Raw genomic sequence first — 21,305 nt, 5'->3', positions numbered from 1 at the left:
GTTAGCACAACAAGATCAACACCGGATTCATAGAAGTAATTAAGTGGTGGTAGTATATAAAGAAAGGTTGTATATAAGGATATAGTATAGGAAGGAAAAAAGTTATGAAGCAATTTTAATCTCAAGGTTTAAGGGAAGATAAAGAGTGTATACACCTACGCCATTGTGATCGATTCTGAGCCATGTCACACAGAGTCTCCAACCATTGGTTACGATAGTCACGCGGACCCCAACCAAGTAGTCTGCATCTGCCAAAATGACTCAGACTAGAAGTTAGTGACTTCAAACACTGATGCTATGTTTTGGTTTGGCCGCCCCTAACTCTCTTCCAACCATCCCCTACACTAGTCAGCATTGCGCGTCGTGGTAATCGGTGTTCAGGCATACGTAACACGTGGCCCAACCATCTCAGTCGATGAAGATTCATCGCCTCATCAACTGATTTACCATCATTCCCTAATACCCTAAGTCTAACCTCACTATTACTTACTCGGTGATCCCAGCAGATGCGAGAAATATTTCTAAGGCATCTGTGGTCAAATACTAGTAACTTACGAGTACCTTCTACTCTTAATGGCCATGTTTCACAGCCGTAAAGTAGAGCAGAGCTAACTGCCGCGCAGTATACTCGTCCCTTAATTGATAGACGGATATCTCGTCTTCGCCATAGGTGACGTAAGTTGGCAAATGCCAAACGAGCTTTTTGAATCCGTGCTGAGATTTCGTCAGACACCAACCCATTAGGGCTGATCGGACTTCCAAGATAAGTGAAGTTGTCCACGCGTTCGACTACTTTACTCCCTATCCTTAGTTCAGGTGTTGACGCAGGCCAGTCCTGGAGTAACAATTTACATTTGGATGGGGAGAAACGCATCCCAAATATCCTGGCATTATTACTCAGTTCTAACAGAAGACTCTGCATTTTACCAGCGTCTTCACCAAACAGGACTATGTCATCTGCGTGTTCTAAGTCGATAAGTGAACCTCCTGGTAGAAGATCAATCCCTGAAAATTCAGTCGACGAGAGTGTTATTTCCAGCAACAGGTCTATAATGAAGTTAAACAAAAATGGGGATAGTGGACAGCCTTGACGAACACCACTTGAGGTTGTAAAATCATATGACAGTTCGCCATAAGCTCTCACTCGACTGATAGTATACAGCTATTTCGTTCAGAAATGTGATTCCGTGTTCTAGATCATCTACAAATCAAGCAGAGCTCAAACCTAAGACCTCAGGTCTCTAGGTAAACCCGTTACATTTGAGAACTATGCATCAAGAATTGATGTCATAGAGTTCAAACTACAGTTAATTTACAACATATTGGTATACCATCCAATGCCATTAGTAGATAAGTGACTTGCTTCAGACTTGGTCGTACTTCACGCTAGATATCTTAGCAAGAAATAAAAATGTTTAACAAATAAAATGATAGAATCATGGTTAATTTCTGTAAGTAAATTGAGAAATGGAATTTAAAACAGTTTATCCATTACCGAAAAGCAGATACTTTGAATGGCATAACTGAAATAATATTTAATTAACGGTAGTTGATGGTAGGATGTAAAATGACAACTACTTATTTGTGATATAACAAACAGTAAATTATTGTAGGAAAAGATGGATAATGGCTAAAAGTGGAATCCAAGACGCGCATTTCATCCTATTACTAATAAAAGGGAAATCCATCTATTAGTAAAGTGTAAAATTGATTTCCACACCATTGTCATAAAACAGCAATGCACTCTAAAGGATTTATGATTGTATTATTCTGAAACTGTTTTGCATAATAAGCATTGGTCATAATCCTTTTCTCATGAAAAGCAACCCTTAGTTTTACTATTTCAACTCGTATTAGTCGATTCCATAATTAAAAGATTGATTGATATATGAGTGAAGAATATTCTTTTCAACTAAATTCTCTTCAAGTTCCACAGTTATGTATCCAAAATAATACTACAAAAATTATCCAGGTTTAAGGCAAAATACATCGTTTAAAATTACAGCATGTGAACTTGGGATTGTTTGAAAAACAAAATAAAATTGTTACTGTTGAAATGACTAATATATAATTCTACCTCTAATAAGTCTATGCATTAAATGAAATTGGGAGATTAATGATCAGAGTAAATATGAGTAATACAGGATTATAGAAATAGTAATGTGACTGAAAATCTAATCAGAGTTTTGGCAGGAAACAACATAGGGTATGAATTTATACGAATTTAGTAAGAAATAGTAAATTGGGGTGAGTGATAACCAAATTATTGATGTGTTCGAAAGATTAACAACGATATTGAAATGATGAAAATAATAAAAGCGTGCAGGTATCATGTGCTCAAGATAAAACTTCTAGGGTTCTGGTGAGATGCCATGACTAATTATCTTCGGTGTGAGACAGTTATCCACTGTAAGCAATGGATGAAGGTTACGCAAGATCACAGGCTGACTGAAGTTGGATATGTACACCATTGGGTGTTTGCCCAGTACTTTGGAGGTTAAGCGTCCACGCAAGAAACTGGAGGTTGTGGGACTGATTCTAGGAAGGGGGTTCGTATATGCGTACTGCAGGTGAATCTCATACTAGACAAGACGTTCAGCTAGTGCTCCGACATTTTCACTGCTGGTCTAGCTAAGATCAGTTCGCTATTTAAACTATGAAAATAATAACAATAATAATAATAATATTAATAATGTACAGATATGTAAATAAAACAACAAAAATAATAATATTTGAATAGGAAAGGTTGTTTATGTATTTTTCAAATTAAGTCATTCTATAATTAAGATTACCATTGTTTTATTGCCTACAATTTTAAACGATGTATTTGCCTCAAGCTTTACCACTTTTTTGATTGTTAGTTTGAGTGTATGATTGCCGACTTACTTACTTACTTACTTACGCCTGTTACCCCTTGTGGAGGAGCATAGGCCGCTCACCAGCATTCTCCATCCAACTCTGTCCTGAGCCTTCCTTTCCAGTTCTTTCCAGTTGCTATTCATCCTTTCCATATCTGCTTTTATTTCCCGGAGTAGCGTTTTCTTTGACCTTCCTCTTTTCCGCTTCCCTTCCGGATTCCAAGTTAGGGATTGAGTCGTGATGCACATTGGTGATTTCCTTAATGTATGTCCTACCCACTTCCAACATTTTTTCCTAATTCCCTCTTCAGATGGAAGCTGGTTTGTCCTCTCCCACAGTAGGCTGTTGCTGATGGTATCCGGTCAGTGAATGTTGAGTATTTTGCGACGACAACTGTTTATAAATACTTGCACTATCCTGATGATGGTCGTAATAGTTCTCCACGTTTCAGCTCCGTACAGTAGGACTGTCTTGACGTTCATATTGAAGATTCTCACTCTGAAACTAGTTGGCAGTTGTTTTGAGTTCCATATGTTCTTCAATTATAGAAATGCTATCCTTGCTTTGCCAATCCTCGCCTTTACATCTGCATCCGATCCTCCTTGTTTATCAACGATGCTTCCCAGTTACGTGAATGTTTCCACCTCTTCCAGAGTTTCTCCATCAAGTGTGATTGGGTTGGTGTTCTCCGTGTTGCATTTGAGAATCTTGCTTTTACCCTTGTGAATTATGAGGCCTTTCGATGCAGAGGCTGCTGCTACATTTGCTGTCTTCATCTGCATTTGTTCGTGTGTATGGGAGAGGAGGGCTAGGTCATCTGTGAAGTCCAAATCATCTAATTGATTCTGAGCTGTCCATTGTATTCCGTATTTCCCGTCAGATGTCGAAGTCTTCATAATCCAGTCAATCACTAGAAGGAAGAGGAATGGGGAGAGTAGACAGCCTTGTCTGACTCCGGTCCTTACTGAAAATGCATCTGTCAGCTGTCCTCCATGCACCACTTTGTACTGTAGTCCATCGTATGAGTTTTGGATAATGTTGACAATCTTCTCAGGTACTCCGTAGTGTCGAAGAAGTTTCCATAATGTTCTCCTGTCCACGCTGTCAAACGCCTTCTCATAGTCAATGAAGTTGATGTATAGTGATGAGTTCCACTCAACTGATTGTTTAACGATGATCCGTAATGTCGCAATCTGCTCTGTGCACGACCTATCCTTACGGAATCCAGCCTGATGATCCCTAAGTTCGGCGTCCACTGCATCTTTCATCCGATTCAGCAGCACTCTGTTGAAAACTTTTCCTGGTACTGATAACAAACTGATGTCTCTGTAGTTCTCACATTGGCTCAGATCTCCTTTCTTTGGTATCTTGATGAGGTATCCTTCTTTCCAGTCCATTGGCACTTGTTCCTCTTCCCAAATCTTCTTGAACAGAAGGTGAAGCATATTTGCAGTTATTTCAATGTCTGACTTCAGTGCTTCTGCTGGTATATTGTCAGGTCCTGCCGCCTTCCCACTTTTGATTTGTCTGATGGCCATCTTGACTTCTTCGATTGTTGGTGGAGTGACATCTATTGGAAGGTCTGTGTGGGCTGCTTCGATGTTCGGTGGATTCAATGGGGCTGGTCTATTCAGCAGTTCCTCGAAGTATTCTGCCCATCTTTTCCTCTGTTCTTGAATCTCAGTGATTGTCTTTCCTTCTTTGTCCTTGACTGGCCTCTCTGGTTTGCTATATCTCCCTGCCAATTTCTTCGTTGTATCATATAGTTGTTTCATATTCCCTTCTCTTGCAGCTTTTTCCGCCGTCGTTGCTAGTTCTCCCATGTATTTCTGCTTGTCGGCTTTAATGCTTTTCTTCACTTCCCTGTTTGCTTCTGCGTAGTCTGCTTGTGCTTTGACTTTCTCTGCTCGTGTTCGGCTGTTGTTAATTGCTAGTTTCTTGTTCTTCCTTTCTTGAATTTTGTCCAGGGTTCCCATAGAGATCCATTCCTTATGATGATGCTTCTTAGGACCAAGAACCTCCTGACACGTTGAAGTTAGTGCTTCTTTTATCCCTTTCCAGTTGTCCTCCAAAGTAGTTTCTTGTTCTTTCAGTAGATCCTTTAGAGCTTGGAACCTGTTGTTGAGAGTTATCTTGAATTCATGGAGCTTGTCAGTATCTCGAAGGAAGGCTGTATTGAACCTTTGTAGTGCTGTTTGTCCAGTTGTCCAGTGTTTCTTTAGCTTCAGTCTCATCTTGGCCACAACCAGGTGGTGATCTGAAGCTATGTCAGCTCCTCTCCGGGTTCTCACATCTTCCATTGATCTTCGGAATTTTTTGTTGATACAGATGTGGTCTATCTGGTTCTCTGTGGTTCGGTCCGGTGAGATCCATGTAGCTTTGTGTATGCGTTTGTGTGGGAATATTGTGCCGCCTATAACCAATTTGTTGAAAGCACATAGGTTTGCAAGTCTCTCCCCATTTTCATTTCTCTCTCCTAGTCAGTCCCATTATATCTTCATATCCTGTGTTGTCCACTCCAACTTTAGCATTTAGATCTCCCATCAGGATGGTGAGGTCCTTTCGTGAGCACTTCGCTATAATTGATTGCAGCCTTTCATAGAACTGATCTTTATCATCGTCGTTGCTATCATTGGTGGGTGCATAACATTGGATAACGTTTATTGTGATCCCTTCCTTCTTTGTCCTGAATGATGCTTTGATTATCCTGGGTCCATGAGATTCCCATCCCACAAGTGCATTTCGTGCTTCTTTGGACAGCATTAGAGCAACTCCCTGAGTGTGTGGAGCATTTTCCCCTTCGTGACCGGAGTACAGCAGCATCTCTCCTGTACCTAGCCTTTGTTGTCCAATTTGTGTCCAATGGGTTTCGCTGATTCCGAGTACTGCCAAGTTGTATCTCCTCATTTCCATTGCTATTTGGCTGGTCTTTCCTGTCTTCCACATTGTCCGGACGTTCCATGTACCTATAAAGAGTGTTGTTCTGGTTGTTAGAAGGTGCATCGGTCTCGTGACTTCCGAAGAATTTCGGCTTTCATCATGAGACGTCATTATTCCTTCAACTCCCAGGGCAGAGTTTAAATGGTTTGAATTATTTTTTCTGGTTAGCGTTTTTTTAGCGAGTTAGCTTTTCTACGGGATGGGGTCGCTAACCCCATGCCCAACCCTCCTCCTTTGTGTGGGCTTGGGACCGGCAGTAACTCTAGAAGAGCTACAGGCGGAGTTGTATGATTGCCGAACCCGAAGAGAATTTACTGTAAAGAATACTATGATTGCCTGTTGTATTGGTGAAATTATTAAAAGGATCGACAGTCTTGGACAGTACTCTCGTTTGACCTGAATTTTTGAAAGAACGGAGGTATAAGAAGGAAGAGAAGTACAACATATAGCTTGGGAAGAAGTGTGCTGTAAAGAGAACGTCAAGAGGGAGTAAATATTGTAGTTTTTAAGGAAAATAATACCCAGGTATTTTATCTGGTCTGAATATGACTGACTGAGCATAAATTTCTTTTAAATATTTTCGTGGCTTACAAATTTATTTGACTAATATTTTCTAACTAGCAGACGATACTATTCTGTTTTCGAATATCTACTGACTATCCAAATGTTTCACGACTGTACTTTTAAAAACACTAAGTTCATCAGAGAGATCTCTTTTTTGACGAATTTATTATCAAGCTGTACGATCGTATATACACGCATGATATTTTTTTGAGGTCAAATGAACAAGGAATAAATATGATGATGTAACAGAAGGATTGTAATTCTAGATTGCTGAATGTGAACAATAACAATAAAAGATTGTGTGTGCAAATGGAAAGCCTTGTAGAATTAATAAGTTAGCAAAGGATTATAATGTAAGTGAAATATTATTAGAATGCTTTTGTTACAATAATTACAGTTAATAGAGGGGTAAAATCAAATGAAGTGATATCAGAAACAATTATGAATAAAATCATGAGGATGTGAGACAAAATTAAAGAGTGAGGGGGATATTCTCAAATGTAAAATATAATAATAGTAATAATGATAATAATAATAATAACGATATGAATAAAGACAATACATACTTGTTATATACGCACAGTTCTGCCTCCAACTCATGGATGGAAAGAGCTTCTCCTGTTTTTGGAAGTTGGGTACGAAGAAACCTAGATAGGTTTGGACAAATTGCATGAACAACGTTAAAATCAACCTGTGGATAAGTGGAGTTATCAGAATCAATTAGATGCTTAAAAATGGAACTTATATTTGCTTTCATCCTACCCTTGTAGAAATACACTGGGACATGTTCTCGTATTCGCGTTGAAAGTAAGTGTTGGCTACGGCCTATGTACCTTGCTCCACAAGAGCAGGTGAACTGATAGATGCACATGGAAGTGACCAGACGAGGAGGCTTATCGTTTACAGATACAGAAAACAGTTTCCCTCTAGAGAACGTTAGTCTGTACTTTTGAAAACTATTGTACTGTTTTGAGAAGTGTAGTTATTTCTTTTTAGAAAGACTAATGGTCAGAATAGTCGATAAGCAATGAGAATTATTACTTTTTTTATTTTAGTGCCTGGCTAATATCTGTTGTTGTTGAGATTTCCTCTATTTGATTTCATCTTGTAATCAAAGGAGAAAACCTTATTTACAGATTACATTCCAATTATTTGTGTAATTTTTGCCTTATTATTGACTTGAAAAGAAAGAAACAAGGTTTAAGAATGCAAAGCTATTTCCAAAGTATAAAATTCAATTAGCAGATAGAATGTGACCAGTCTACGAGCTGTATTTATTGTAATTTTAGTAACAAATTGAAAATGTAATCGAATTCCATGTAAAGTTTAAATAAGATTAGTACGCATGGGTTGAAAAATAGGGTAGTTGTTAACAAAAACTATGTGATATTGTGCTGAAAATGTAAAAGCCGAACATTCTAGAAAAACTGGTAGAAAAATATCATATTCATAATCCAAAACTTTGGTAAATTTTTGTCTAGTGGAGTAGCTGTTACACTAAGTAATTTAGTCTTTTCGTTTTTTTTCACCGTCTAATTGATAGATCTCTATTGCCTAGTCATATGAATCCCCATAGTCCCTGATCGCATTCGAATTACATTTCACTGTTTAATAGAAGAATGATTTGTGTCATATGTAATTAACTATTTCGGTAATGAGGTAGAATCGCTCCTAATCAAGCTCTTTGGATCAGGATAGAGCGGTTTCAAAAAAATAATTAAAGTTAATCATATGGACAATATAATTCATATTAATTATCTCATTAATATCAATTATCAGTTAATAAGCACACAGACATATATAATTTATCAGTCCATACGAAAAGGATAATCAGTCACAAGACCAGAGGTCAAGTGAAAACGACGATCGAAACAAACTCAAGGACAAACGAAGATAACAAAATCTACGAATGTAACTAATAATAAACAATGCTAGGAGATTGGAATGAAAGAACACTTGTAGAATAACTGGAAATCTTAGTTCTAGATAGAACAGGTGCTGTTTATCGAAAACAACAATAAAAGATAAAGAATTAAATAACGATGTTCGGAGAACACAAATCCTATCAAAATAATACCATGCTCATAGGGTCATGAGTTTTCAGTACTGGTTAATGTAAATCTATCATAACGGTTTCTAACTCTTGTTAATTCCCCAATGAGTTTATGATGCAAATCACAAGGAAAAAAACAACCGCGTTGACGAATAATAATTTAAAGTAGTATTCGATAAAAGATATGGATGCCGGCTCAGTGGTCTATCGGTTAAGTGCTCACACGCGAGACTGAGAGGTCCTGGGTTCGAATCTCGCGAGGCGGGATCATAGATGCGTACTGTTGAGGAGTCCCACAATGGGACGGAATGACCGTCCAGTGCTTTCAGGTTTTCTATGGTGATCTAGTTTCAACTGACTCACGATTTCAACTATATAAAAATTTTTTATATCAAATTCTACTAATTATTAATAGATTATTGTTAATGATAACGATGAAGTCGCTCAATATTCATCATAATGACATATTTATATAATAAATTTTCATGTTCGTAAATCAACTAAATAATTATAAGTAAACTTTTCAATGAAAAAATGATTGTTGATAATTCTATCACAGACTGTATATTATTTAAACCTATCGGAAAATCTGTAAACATGACCAATGAAATTTATGAATAATTTTTATCTCTGCCTATAACACAAAAAAATAGAGTAATCATATTAAATTTTCTAACAGAATTTTGTTTCATCCTACCTATTCCTTAGATAAGCTTTAAAAAAAACCCAATGTATATATGTGTGTGTGTGTGAGTTTACCTATGTTAATGTATGGAGATGTTTTGTCTCTTGTTATACAAAACACTAGTGTATTTCTATCTAAATAAAGGGGTCTATCCGTATTCAGTAGTATGACATAAAGCCTAGACATACATTTATAAGTATCTTGTATATTCTGTAAATGAAGACATATACATTTGTATATTGCTCATCCCTTACTCCTAATTTTAATCCAACTATATTTTTGTTTTTTGAGTTAATTTCAATCTCTACATAGTGTAAAATGTTCATTTAATATGAACAATACAAAATAATTGAAAGGAAAAATAATAATCCGAATTGTCTTTTTTAAAGTTACTTTTTTTTGAAAATCCTATTTTTCCAAATGTTTCTACAAAATGTTAAATGTTAAATTTAAAAACTGATAATATATCTTTATTAACAATAATGAATACAGGTAATACTAATAATACTACTATTACTACTACTACTAATAATGATACTACTAATAATAGTAATATTGGTGATGTTAAGTTTACTGATAATGTAAATATATACTCATCAACCAATTCTAGAAATTATCATGAATTATGTTCAATATCTGAATTAGATGAACATTTAACACATTCAGTAATTTGTTCAAAAGATGATAATATAAATAAGAATGAGGAAGGTGTAACAAATTTAACATATCCTTTCAATGTTTCAATTTCTTATTCTTATCCACATTATTATTCACATCCATATCAACGTTTTTATGTTCAATCATCAAATCAACAATCATCTAATGATCATTTAACACAAAATGAAATAATTACTACATTGAATAAACTTAATTCTACAACAACTGGAAAAACATCGGTGTCAACATTAACGACAACAACGACAACAACAACAACAACAATAAGCACAGCAACAACCATATCAACAGCACAACTTACTGGAAATAATATTTATTCTAGTTTATTAGTACCACAATTTCAAACAACAAAATTAAACATGAATTATCCTGAATTATCTTTACATAATTTATCATCAAATAACTTAAATGAAACGTATTTAAATGATTTGAAACTAATTAAAACAACTATAAGTGATTATTTACCTGAAAGAACAGTTGGTATACAATCCAATCATTGGTGTTTAACATCAAATGAACCAAGAAATATGGTCCATAAGAGACAAATAAATAATGGAGGGAATATAATCATTGAAAATGGTTATAATCATGTTGATGGTGTTCATAGACACAGAGATAATAATGAAGATGTTGACAACGAAGAAGAAATCTATGATGAGAGTGAAATAGATGATGAGAGTGATCTTGCACATTTAAGTAGAGCACAAAACAATAAATCATTATCATACGAAGATAAACAACACTCAATGTACGAATCTGAATATTCGAACGATAGTGAGAGTAAGTATAACTTAAACATTTTTAAGTACAATCATATTTTGGTGTCTTAATTTGATCATGATAGATTTCAAACATACACGGATTTTAAAGCTGGTTAATCGTAAATAAATAAAAAAACACTTCCCTTGTATTTTTCCATGACTGTTCAACATACAGGATTCAGACGTAAAAGTCAGCATACTTGTTAAATTATATCTAATAAGTCATAGAATAACAAGAGGTATTTGTTCAGTGATTCGAGATTAATAACTGATGTGGAAATTACTTTTATAATTTTGAATCCTTATTTATCATTTCATAACTTGAACAAAGAAGCTTTTTCTATTCACTTCACTTAATTGCAACTCAGCTTATCTGTGTCAGTTTCATAATAATAGTCTAATAGAACCATCATCACTCCAATTACCTTTAAACGTATTTATTAAAGGAAGGTATCTTCCATCAAAATTAATTCTTTTTATTAATAATATGTTCTTCTTCAAATTAAATCCAGACTTACCTAGATAAATATCCAAAATATGAAATACCTGATAATTTGTTACAATTTGATCTATACATCAATATTTTATACATAGTTGAAATCATGAGTCAATTGAAGCTAGACCACCATGGAAAACCTGGAAGCACCCCCTTATACATCAATAGTTCAAGGATATTTAGTTTTTATACGACCTACTTTAGTTCAGAAAGTTCCATAGTATTTTTCTTGACATTCCTAATACAAAAGTATTTATAGTATAAAGAACCAGTATGTTTTGAAATTACTCAATATTCATTTAAAACCTCGTCACAAATATACTATCGTCACAGAGATGAATTTGAATTACTTTTCTAGGTATGTTTCTGGAAATCAGAAATTCTAATGGGGCATTGTGGTGAACTCTTCATTAAAACTAATCCTAGAGCCTACACGAAATTCAACCAAAAACTTTCGAGTCTCGTGATTAGCAAATTTATACTCAACCTTTTAAATGAATGAAATTCAATAACCCGCTTTATATACTTGAGCTAACTTACAATACTCCTGAGTGTTGCATTAAATATCATCAGTGTTTAACGAAAATTATCTTCCGATTACCTGTTTATGTTGTAAAAGAACATCTCAGGGGAAAGTTTTGCATCCCTTTCACACATACCTTATCAAAATATTCATGAAAATTCGGACATCAGTTTTATGTTACTTAGCATTGCGGGAACTAATTTTCTCTGAAGGATTGGAATCCGTATCATTTCGTTGTGAGACCAGTTATGTTACCACTGATGTATTTGCAATGTAACTGATGTTCTTTAGGCCAAATATGTTTAAATTAATTGATCAATGAGCAATAATTGATGCCAAATTATCTAGCCTTTAATGATGATCAAAGTTACCATTAACGTTTTACTAACCCAATGTCTGAAATGATCTTGAGTGGATGAAACGTACGTAAAAATTCCTTTATCACCAAGGATTTTTTTATTATAAAGAGTATTCATATCCAAGACCTAGAAAATTGGATATTGAAAAAGATTAGATATAATTTTCAATAAATATCATCAATGAATTGTATCAATAATTCAATTTACAACTATGAAGTAAACATGACAGAGTACAGAAATACTAAAACAGTATGAATAAAATAGCTAAGGAAAATCAGATTACTTCTATTTCATAAATAATTTTTCTCAACCGAAAAGAAAATCTTTTTTTGAAATAGAAATTAAATCATAGATTTAAAAAGGTAAAGTAACTTGATTGTTGCCAATAGAATAAATATTTCAAATCATTTTCAACTATTTTGATTTTTTTTGGTAAATTTACTGACGTACAGACTCAAACATTTTCTAATATAGTTATCATTGAAATTCAGGAAGCATCTTTTGTTTTTTATTTAAGACTTGCCAGCTAGATGTACTCTCATCTCAGTGTTGATGTTTACAATGAGACTTAAACTTAGTATCTTTCACTTTTAATCCCAATACGTTATCCACACAGCTACTCAGGTCAAATTCCCAAATGTCTATGATGTTATGATCTTTGATTAGTCAGGGGTTCGTATTATTCCCATATCGATATTGTAGTTGACATATTAATCCTATTAGAATATGACTGTTGTCAGTTCAGATATGCAGAAAGTAAAAATAAAATATCATACTCCTATTCATGTAATTCAAGCTTATTCCTATAAAATTCTAAGCAGAGAATTATTTATAGACTGTGTTTTAGTTGATATTACCTCCCGATAATTTTTTGAAAGACAAATAATGTACAACAGATATATCTGTAAAAAGCAAAAAAATAATCTGAAACTCTTTACCTTTAAATATAAGTACTAACTACAACTACAGCAATACTGAGGCAATCTGCACAGTATGCAAATATGCCAATAAGAGACTGATCAAATGCAGTCCTAAACATAAATGGAAAGATTCAAACAAACAATACCAAGTGAATTTAAACTTCACCCCATTGCACAAGTAAGTGGCTATCAGGACTCAGTAGCTGAGTGGATGACGCGATGGCGTTTGAAGCGAACGGTACGAGGTTCGAGTCCCGGAGTGAACATCAACTCTGAAATGCAGGTACACCCAGCTGAGAAATTCCAAATCGGCCGAAACGCGCGTCCTGGATCCCATTGCTAGCCACTATCCATCTTTTTTTAAAAGCTTGTAAATTAAAGCAATATCGGGACAATCCACACCGGATGCATATACGTCAGTAAGAGATTGGTCAATTAAAGTCCTAAATTACAATGAGAAAATACAAGCAAACAACACCCAGTGAATATAACTATTTCCGTTTCATTTTTAAAAATGAAATTTTCCACCTCTTCAAATACATTATTTTGCAACAATCCAAAAGTATTTACTCAATTATGCACTATTATTATCTGTATTAAATGTTCAAATGAAATTTACTAAATTTCACTAGAAAAAAAGATATATTATTATATCCCACTGATTAATTCATATATTCCATTAAAATCTTTGTAAATTATAAATTAAATAACAATTACAATATCATAAGCAAAGATGGATAGTGGCTAGCAGTGGAATCCAGGACTCGCGTTTCGTCTTATTTGGGACTCGTCAGCTGGATGTATCTGCATCTCAGAGTCGATGTTCACTCTGGGACACATATGTCAACAACAGACTGGTCAATTGCAGTCCTAAACATCAATGGGAAGATTCAAACAAACAATATCAAATGAATTACAATACAATATTAGTTTTATTATAAATTTTGGTATTATTTAAAAAAACTAATGAAGTAAACTATAATTAGAATTTTATGAATATTAAGGCAAGATTTATTGTTATTACTCGTATTACGTAATCTAGTATTATAACCCTTCTATTACGTCATCTTGGTTATTCGTGTTCACATTTTCTCACGGAATTAGTACTTTAACAAAACATTTTCATATATCCGATTGTACAGCTTGATAATAAATTCATTGAAAAGAGATCCCTTCTCTGAACTTCGTGTTTTTAATTTTTCAATGTTTAAATGGGAATTATATGTCGGTTAAAATTTAACTGTACAAAGATTAACAGTAAACTAGTTTGTAGTTTATATTAGTTTTTCAGTATTGTTAAATAAAGACTCCTTAAATAACTGATGGAAAGATATTTCCTTTAATCATATGGGCAATTGTTGATAAGGAATATACTACCAATCAAGTTAATTGACATAGAAAATTAAGTAACCGATTACAATAGCATTATATTAATTACTGGGTAAAATTCTTCAAATTAACTAACAATCAGGTCTTTTAAAATTGTTCATAGTAGTATACACTTTTAAAATTAGAGAAAACTATACGCATTATTAATTTTTGCTATCAGATCAAATGACTTACTGTTTGATAAAATTAATCTAAACGAATTGAAAGGAGTTTGAAAGGAAAACTTTAAATTTTTGTTTCTGGACTAAAATATGTTTATTTTAAATTTCCGAATCTCGTTTTCGTGTAGTGAGTCTTTGAAACATATCTAATAAATTTTCACATATACATTCATAAACGAAAATGAAAACTAAGTACCTTTTTGACTTCAAAGTCAATTTGTATAGTTTCAGGTTTTGGAGACCTTCATGAGCCACGTTATTGTAATTAAACTAGTGGTTAAAATTATATTGGATGATAGCATGTGCGACTAAGATCGAATTACAAATTATCATGAATATAGATGACCAATCATCATAACAACACGGGAATAAAACTAGTCAGTACGTGTAACTGTATGATAGAAGCTTGAATTCAGTCTATTCCAGATGGATAGTTACTAGCTGTGTCAACTAAGAGACAACTTAAATAATGTTCAAATAATGAACAAAAGATTTTCCTCATAGCTTCAACTATCGTTCATCAAGAGTGTCCACTAAAAGCACACTTCATACAACAAGAACTAAGCCATATGTAAGTGAAGACTATGGCCTTTCAACAAACTAGTTATTGCCACTTAATTTAATTTATACTATATTTTACTGTAAAACTAGTATCATTATTACACGATATAGAATTATATAAATTTATTCAAGAGTTGAGCTTCTCATACAGCAAAAATATGTTTATTTAGCCAGTTTATTTAGGTGATATTTTTAATAAAAATTTATTCCATTCACTTTTCTGATAAAGTGTATTAGTTTCTCTAGATATTTACAAGTGTATCAAGACTATGGTTTAGTGGTATAAGCAGTTAAAATTTCAACTTACGAGTTGAATATTTTGTTCCCGTTTCATTCAATCGTTTCCAGGAACCAAAAGGTATTTACATCTCATTTACAGTAAATATACTTTGAAGTTAAATACATGAAACTGGTTAGTTATTGAAGTGTATCAAAATGCTTGAAGCTTAAAACATAGAACCTATGATTTGAATAGCCTTAGGCCAATAATAAAACTTAGGATAGTTGTTCAATGCAACATGATAAGAAATTGAGTTCACTGATTTTGAATAAGAATCATATTCCATAGGTCAAAAGCATTCATCCCTTAACTGACTAATTTGGCTCATTCATTTACTCACATTTCTGTTGAGTATGACGCTTGAAATGATAATTAAGTAGAAAGTTAATCATGACGAAAAATAATGTCAATATGATCCAAATTTGCCACATTTAATATTCTACGACAAATATTTTTTTCTACTTAATTTTTATTTAGATTCTATGTGTTCAGAAATCAATATCAGACTAAATCCTGTTAACAGAATAAATCATGAGACTGTTGGGAGAGTCAAGCCAGATTCCTCTACATCACCATTATCCTCAGCATCATCTCATTGGTCGAATAAATACGAGCACAAATCCTTGAATTATCATACTCCAGTCAGTAGAAATTCTCAGTCTTCATCAATCCTTATACATAAATCAAGCAGTATTAATAATAACAATAGCGTCAATGAAAATATCAATGGAATATCTAACAACGGTATTGATGACAGTACAAATATAAATAATTTACATCTATGTGAAGAAACAAACATGTTGAACTCAACGATTCAAACACGGATTCATTATATAAATTATTCCGATAATTTGGTATGTCTAAATTATTACACTCCGAAGATTAAGTTTCTTAAAAGTTGGTTCAATTATCCTCTTCACAGTATGAAAAACTATCATTTCTTTCTTTTAAAATGAAGTTTGATTAAACTAGTGAATGAGTTTATATTGACAAAAGTTCAAATCTATCAGAGAATAATTATATTTAAAACTACTATTAGCAACGAGTAAGTAGAGAAAAGAAACTTGGCTAAAACGAAAAACATTGATCAGGTCAATGACTTGATGATCTTGTGTTTGACCACTTATGGGTCCGTTTATAAGAAGTTCAAAAGTCAGATAAAACGGTTATTCTGTATTACATAGTCTCTACTATTTCGCCAGTTGATGTCAAGGTATACGGTACTTTCGCTCGTCTAAGTCCATTAAATAACCTTTTTTTACAAAGATATTGTAGGTAAAACAGAAAGATAGATTATATACGAAAAAAACAATTAGTTACAAAAATATTGCAAAGTTATTTCACTATAAAGATAGTTTTCACCGAGGAATAATTTTAGTTACGTAGTCATGATGATGACAGTGCCTATTCGCATTCAACCATATTAAAAGTGTTGAGCTGAAACCTGGAGAGCTGCTACGACCATCATCAAAATGTATGTGTATTTACGAACAGTCGTCTATGCAAGATATCCCGGATTTGTTGGTCAGATACTATCAGCAACAGCCTACAACGTCAGAGAACAAACCAACTTACAGCTAAAGAGAAAATTAGGGAAAGATGCTGGAGTTGCGTAGGATATACATTAAGGAAACCACCAAACTGCACCACTGATCAAGCCCTAACTTGGAATTCTGAAGAGAAACAGAAAAGAGGAAAATCAAGGAACACATTGCATCGGTAATCGGAAGTAGACATCAAAAGGATGAAAAGCAACTGGGAAGAACTGGAAACGATTGTCGAAGACAGAGTTGGTTTGAGAATCCTGGTCTGTGGTCTATGCTTCCACGGGAGGTAACAGGCGTAAGTAAGTGAAGTGAATGTTGAAAGTGAAGCAGTTACTATTTTAGTTGTCCGATATCTGACTCCAATTAGATTTGGCGACGATGATTGTTATCGAAATATACATTCTGCATATCCTCGAATATAATTATCGTCTTAAATCATGTTAGTGAAGAGATATATAAAGATAATTCAAATACGAGAATAAAGTTTGAATACGTATATTTCGTACTCTCATCGATCTGAGCAGAACATCAGGGAAATGAAGCGAAGAAAGCAAAGCGAAATAAAATTACGCGCAATGGAGAAAGCGAGTGAAACAACTCGTTTTGATCAAACATGACTCAATATTTATATTCAGACAAAAATCAATTGCAAACATGTAATAAATGGGGTAAGCAATCAAGACACATACGCTGATGTAAAAACAGTCAGCGTTAATAAGCGAATAATTAACAAGGTCAAAATGTGGCTTGAAGAGAATGAATAAATTGGTCTGTCCAGAAGCTAGAATAACATATTTGGGCTTAATATGGTACCAGCCACTACACTGTCAACAGCAAATGATGATGGTCGTGCAATTTCGTGGATTATCTCAACCTGAAAATAGGTATCAATAAGATCCCGACTAGTTATTTTTAAAATAATGTGTTCCCCCAAACCGCGATGAAATCACTGCAGTACACTATCAAGTAGTTCCAATTATTTTATACTCTCAGGCTTCCAATGGTTGACTAGCTAAAGTTACTTTATTATATAGGTTATCTTCAAATTAAACTAATCTTCCATCCTAACGATAATACGTCCTTATGAAAAATGTCTCTAATATGATGCTCAGACATAAATATCTCTTTACATATTTTTTCTAAAGTTACAAAAATTGAAATAAAAAGTGTTGATTAAATGTGACACGCTTCATTTCGAAGTATTTCTAATATCATTCAATAATTATATTAATCTGCTACGTTCTCTTTGATGAACTGATCATTTCTAATTTTTTCCCATTTTATTGTATCACTTTATTCAGTATATTTCAAAGTAATGGATATAGTATTTTATCAGTATTCATTTACTCATATAAATACCTTTACTTGGAGCATTATAAACTACCTTCAATAAATTAATCCTTCCTGTTACGAATATTAATGTTGGAGGATGTTTGAGCGATACCCCGTATTGATTGGAGTCAACTAAGAAAACCATTGAATTTTGGTTTAATGATGTAAAAACAAGGCTCTCGCCAAGAGACCAGTAAATCTTAGATTTAATTGTCAGTAGGATATGGATGTGATTTGCTAAGAAGCTCTAGATAAAAACAGTTTCCTAGTTCTTTTCGATTTCCAATGGGTTTTTTTTACTTAAAATCAGTTATTGATGTAAACTATGAAATGTTACAATCTCCACAAGCTTCTTTACCAGTCATTAATAGTTAAAAAAACATATGTTACTTACTTGCTTATGCCTATTACCCCTCGTGGAGGAGCATAGGCTGCCCACCAGCATTCTCCACCCAACTATGTCCTGGACAATCTTTTCCAATTGTTTCCAGTTGCTATTCATCCTTTTGATGTGTAGTATAATGAAATTTCATTTCCAGTCAGTTTAAAAGATAATCTCAGGGTATTTCGTTATTGTTAGAATCAATTTACTCATTTTGTCAATTAGTTTACATTAAGTGATTAAATTTACAAATTCCAGAAAAAACTTAATTTTCTGAAATGAATCGTGATAATAGACAACTGTTAGGTTGCTTTGATTGTTACAAAAAAAATTATTTTTTGTGGTTAATTTCAAACTACTTATATCATTCAACAGTGAACATCGATTCTTCTCTGCTACAAAAAAATGATGCAGCAACAACAAACAACAACAACAACTGAATTTTAAACAATTATGACTATATTAATCATGAGTTACATATTCATTTGTTTCGTTTAGGGAGTTTTTTATTGTATATTTTATTTAACAGCTTTTACACTAGAAAATAATAGTTTTCATGAAGATTAATGTATCAAGTTGATTCTATTGAAAGGTAACGACACTAATAATCACACATTGATAAATATTTAAACAAAAGCTATTCAGAAAAAATTTGAATAATGGCCAGTATCAACGATTTTATTTGAATGGGGATTTGTGAAGATTGTAATAATTTTATTAGTTGAATTCATCAATCTAAGCTAGACCATTATTGAGAACCTAGACGACTGCTCCGTCCTAGTACGGGACTCCTCAACAGTGCGCATCCATGACTCCACTCGCGGACGATTAAACTTTAGACCACTGAGCCGGCATCCAAAGGTGTTAACATTCAACTTTAATCAATCCATGATCTTGCACAATCATTCATCCACTGTCTAAGCTGGATAACTCTCTCACACCTGACTCTCACTAGGACTCCACGAAATACATCTTGAATCTAGTCACTAGTGAGCATATGTTTATGATCAGTGTGATGATTGTAGTGACTTTAATGGTTGAATTGACGAGTCGATTTAAGCTAAACGAAGATTGAAAAGCTGGAAGAACTGTGTGTCCATTTCGTCCTAGTATGGGACTCCTCAGTGGTGCACATTTACGATCCCGCACGCAGAACTCGTGGTAATAATCAGGTACTCACTAGTGACTAACTTCAAGATGTATTTCTTGCAGTTCGAGTGAGAAGCTGTGACCAATGGAGTGCAGTCCGTGTCGGGTATAATAGTGTTATCCACCTTAGACAATGGATGATGAATGGTTGTGCAAAATCATGGATCAATTGAATTTTATTTGAATAAGCGAAATTATTTAATTTCGAACAACATTGACTCGGATTGAAAATTTAAAAGATATTTTCGATGTCAGCTATGTGGGAATTTTTACAAGTGAACTTTTTTAATTCATAATGCTCTTTTTCTTTATTAAAACCCATTGGCAGGAATGATCTAAAGGAATTGTTTGAATTTATAGACATTTCATTTTGAATGGTACCATTTAAAATTACAATATACAATGTATTTTTTTCTAGTACGATATTTCTTTCAGATCATGATTAGTTACAGTTAGAATAACTTTGACTTTTGAATAAACTATTTTTAGTGAGATTAATTTCCGTTGTAAAGGGGTAGGGTAACGAAACCAGATGAATATGCATTTCATTACATGGTCAGGTTATAATTTACGTCTAGCTCTTGAACAATTGGTTGAAGTACTATTAGAACATCATATTTATAATGATTACAATTTATATTTTTAGACTATTCCTTATTATTCCATACTGGAAATTGCATTACATAGGATTTATAGAGACAACTTCATTTCCACACCTAATTATCTATGCTGTTAAAATGAATAAATGAAATATCTTTTTTAGTAACTACGGATCAGTTATTCAAGTAGATCAATGTTATTTTTCGAATCGAGTCAAAATACTGTTTCGTCTCATATGTAAATGTATGTATATCATAAGTATTATTGTATAAGAAAATATAAAAATGCTGATTAACCCTACTTTTGTTTGTTTATGAACTTCTACATTTAATTAATCTGTAATGAACGCTAAAATAGTTCAATCTAATTAAATTTTTTACTGATATCCTTCATCAAAAATTTACTAGTACGTTGAGGATGACTTGTTTGAATAATGTGAGGTTTTTATTAACTACTCGTTCAAACCCAGTTTACATCGCATAATAATACTATTTTCCTGACCACCGAAACTCTGAGACTACCGGATGATTTTCATCAGTCTTTGAATCTATCATATAAAAAAAACAGTTCCATCTAGATCATTAGTCGAATAAATTTAAATTAAAGGATCGATTTATAGTGAAGTATGTTTTTTATGTTCCAACCGATGGAATGAAGCACGAGTGACTCATGAAAAACTGAGTGGAATTATGCAATAATATCGATACAATACATCGATCTACCAAAGACATCTTAGCAATCCTGATTATGAATGCATTATTCAGTTTAAAATAACCTGTTAGTAATTAAAACGATAGGTTTTACTGAAAGTATATAATATTAATGTTACTTGAAGAAATCTGTTTCGAATAACAAATGTCAATAATTCTGAAATATTAAACAGAACAACACTTTTTAAAGGTTAATACTTTTCTGTCATTCTCATCCAATACTGATTAACTGCGATCAGGACCCAATTGTTTCGAATTTTGATGTGAACATCAACACCAATTAGTCATGAGTCAATTGAAGTTAGACCACCACGGTAAACCTGGAAGCACTGGACGGCCGTTTCGTCCTATTGTGGGAC

The 21,305-nt window shown here is 33.5% G+C and overlaps 1 protein-coding gene across 1 annotated transcript in view; it reads left to right on the top strand.

Moving 5' to 3' along the window:
• Positions 1-9,541: 9,541 nt before the first annotated feature.
• The window catches only part of Smp_126560 (putative orthopedia homeobox protein), a gene marked incomplete at both ends in the record, with an annotated part of 37,842 nt that continues 26,078 nt past the window's right edge, over positions 9,542-21,305 (top strand). The window contains 2 exons of the mRNA XM_018794445.1: positions 9,542-10,556; positions 15,704-16,080. Coding sequence (XP_018648857.1) covers positions 9,542-10,556; positions 15,704-16,080 — 1,392 coding nt within the window. The remainder of the gene's footprint in view (positions 10,557-15,703; positions 16,081-21,305) is intronic.

Source organism: Schistosoma mansoni, chromosome 1 (genome assembly GCF_000237925.1).
Source record: "Schistosoma mansoni strain Puerto Rico chromosome 1, complete genome".
NCBI classification, from domain to species: Eukaryota; Metazoa; Platyhelminthes; class Trematoda; order Strigeidida; family Schistosomatidae; genus Schistosoma; species Schistosoma mansoni.
Note: the sequence above shows the minus strand (reverse complement) of the source record. Positions and strands in the feature narration are given on the sequence as shown.